This window comes from Sinocyclocheilus rhinocerous, unplaced genomic scaffold, assembly GCF_001515625.1.
Source record: "Sinocyclocheilus rhinocerous isolate Xijiao unplaced genomic scaffold, SAMN03320098_v1.1 scaffold5663, whole genome shotgun sequence".
Taxonomy (NCBI): Eukaryota; Metazoa; Chordata; class Actinopteri; order Cypriniformes; family Cyprinidae; genus Sinocyclocheilus; species Sinocyclocheilus rhinocerous.
In genome coordinates, this window is record NW_015666607.1 from 14,913 (window position 1) to 17,814 (window position 2,902).

At 41.4% G+C, this 2,902-nt stretch overlaps 1 protein-coding gene across 1 annotated transcript in view; it reads left to right on the plus strand.

Annotated features, from left to right (window-relative positions):
* Positions 1-2,902, plus strand: part of LOC107733017 (deleted in malignant brain tumors 1 protein-like) — a gene marked incomplete at its 3' end in the record, with an annotated part of 13,609 nt that overhangs the window by 4,611 nt on the left and 6,096 nt on the right. The window contains exons 7-10 of the mRNA XM_016544525.1: positions 15-332; positions 460-762; positions 874-945; positions 1,526-1,621. Coding sequence (XP_016400011.1) covers positions 15-332; positions 460-762; positions 874-945; positions 1,526-1,621 — 789 coding nt within the window. The remainder of the gene's footprint in view (positions 1-14; positions 333-459; positions 763-873; positions 946-1,525; positions 1,622-2,902) is intronic.

A 2,902-nucleotide genomic window follows, 5' to 3' on the forward strand; every position in this document is an offset into this window, starting at 1 on the left:
TCTCTGAATATCAGGTCGCGGGTCCATCAGGCTGGTGGGTTCTGGGGGAGACTGTGCAGGGAGGCTGGAGGTTTTTCACAGCGGCTCATGGGGGACAGTGTGTGATGACTCCTGGGATATTAAAGATGCTCATGTGGTGTGCAGACAGCTGCAGTGTGGAGTGGCCCTCAGTAACCAGCAGGTACCAGCCTGGTTTGGTCCTGGTTCTGGACCCATATGGCTGGATGAGGTGGAGTGTGAGGGGAATGAGACGTCCCTGTGGAGCTGCTCTTCTCCAGGCTGGGGAAAACATGACTGTCAACACAAGGAGGATGTAGGAGTCGTGTGCTCAGGTAAACATGCTGCTAAATTGTTTACACTGAAATTAATTATAAGGTTTTACACATTTCAAAATTCAAGTGTCCATAATGTTCACATTTTTCAAATTTGTGGTTTTAAAATTGACATTTTTTTATGTAGATTTTAAAGAAATCAGGTTAACTGAGGGCTGTGAAGGGAATGTGGAGGTTTTCTACAATGGATCCTGGGGAAATGTGTGTTACAACAAGATGGACAGAGACACAGCGAGTCTGATCTGTCAAGAGCTGAACTGTGGAAGATCTGGTGTTTTGTCTGATTCTACATCAAGAGTGAAATCAGCTCGTAACTGGCTGGATAAAGTAACATGTCGACCACATGATTCCTCTTTATGGCAGTGTCCATCTTCATTCTGGGGACAGAATAACTGTGGTGACGATGAAGTGGCCAAAATCATCTGCTCAGGTAAAACAGATGCTTTTTTCATCAGTAAACAATACAAGAGTTATCCTTTATTATTAGTGCTTTGAGAAGATGTGTGGAATACATTTAATAATAATTTATTTGTTGTTACAGAACAGGAGATCCATGAGTCTCCTCGAAGCTCTCTAACATGCTCCACATCTCCCCATCAGAGACAGTGTTCAGGTAAGTTCATTTAACAGAAACAACCATGAAAATTATGAATGTTGAATGCAACCCCTGTTGAAAAAACCAGCACATGCTGGTTAGGTATGTTTTGACGCATGGCAGCTGGTTTGAGCTGGTTTAAATGGTTAATTCACCCAAAAATTAAAATTAGCCCATAAATTACTCACCCTCAAGGCATCCTAGGTGTATATGACTTTCTTCTTTCAGACGAATCCAGTCGGAGTTATATTAAAAATTGTCTTTGATCTTTCAAGCTGTTTAATGGCACTCAGCGGGTGTTGCAGTGCATCAGTCCAAAAGAAGCTCTGGGGGGTGAACAAAGTCCTCCTGTAGCGAATCGATGCGCTTTTGTAAGAAAAATATCCATATTGCGTCTCTCTCCGTCCCCCCAGTGCTTGTGATTGTTCTGGGAGTTGTGCTCTTACTGCTCTTAGTGCCACTGCTTATACTGATTCAGCAGAACAGAGTGATGAGGAGAGGTAGGAGAGATCCAGAGACTGTCATATTGTGTCTTATTCAGTGTGTGATCAGTCATGTGTTGTGAACTGACAGCAGGTTTGTCTGTCTACACTCACAGCTCTCTCTAAGAGGAGACACAGGACGACGACTGAGGCCGTTTATGAGGAGATTCAGCACAGACCCACTAACAGACACAGTCTCTTCACTCAGAGGGGTGAGTAACTGTCATAGTATTGGATTTGTAGTTATCAACAGGAAAATCACTTTATACAGAGGGATGAGTGGAATAAATCACACTGATTTATTTGTGGGACCTTGAGTGTTATTTGAAATTATAGTATTTGTGTTGAGTGATCCAAAGGAAGTGGGGGTTTTGGCTGATTTGTGATTGTGAACATGTGTCTGATGGTTCTACTCCATAATAGGAAGTGTCCTTTCTGAAGAACATCATTCTGGGTATGAAGATGCTGATGAGCTTCTTTCAGGTTGGAGGACTTCAATATAGTAATGTCACCCGCTACTAAACCCTATGTACTGTATGTTGTGTAATGCATATATAATTAATTAAAAACATTCTAAAAACATTCACATAGAAAGTTATCTTAGCAGAAATTATATACACCATTCAACACATAATTTAGATATGGTTTTTATTTATTTATTCATTCATTCATTCATTTTTATATTTTTTATTAAAGCAAAATCTGCAGAAAGAGCCACACCTGAATACCATAATGATTTATCCACCACTAAAGGCCCAACAGGTCAGTGACTTCAGCTGATGGGTTTCACTTCTTTAACCTTTTGTGCCTGTGAACAGTAAACCTGTTTCTGTTTATAGACCTTAGTCAAGGTAGACGGCATATTTTATGCGGATGAAAATGAGGATGTGATTGAGGATGACCCATCATTAAAGGGGTCATCGGATGCAAAATTCACTTTTGTTGTTGTTTGAACGTAAATGTGTGTTGGAAGTGTGTGTACACATCCACCCTATAATGATAAAAATCCACCCAGTGTTTTTTTTTAAATCCCTATTTTAAAATCCCCTTTCTCAAATCAGGCTGTTCTGAGATTCCTGTCAGAATGACGTAGTTCTGCACAGGCCCTTCCCACGATAGATGATTGACAAGGCCGTCTTACCTTAAGAACCGCCCTGAGTGAGCTGGCATCAGTCCGCCATTGTGTCGACTCCGGTGCAGGGGAAGACAAGAATGTCTCCGATTAAGCGATTGAGGTGTTTTGTTGTTGGATGTAATAATGAATATAGCAGTCGTCATTTACTCCCGACATCTGAGCCACTTAAGACGCAGAGGATTAATGTTACTTTCGTTTTTGAAGGGGATGCGCTGATCCCTGATCTGCCTAAATGCGTCTATGTTCGCGCGAATCATTCGTGATCCAGCTTCATCTACAGAAGAAGTGAGTATAAGGGTTTTTTATGAATCTTTGCAAATCGCCTTTCCTAATAATGGCTAGTTAGCCAGTTTTCGCG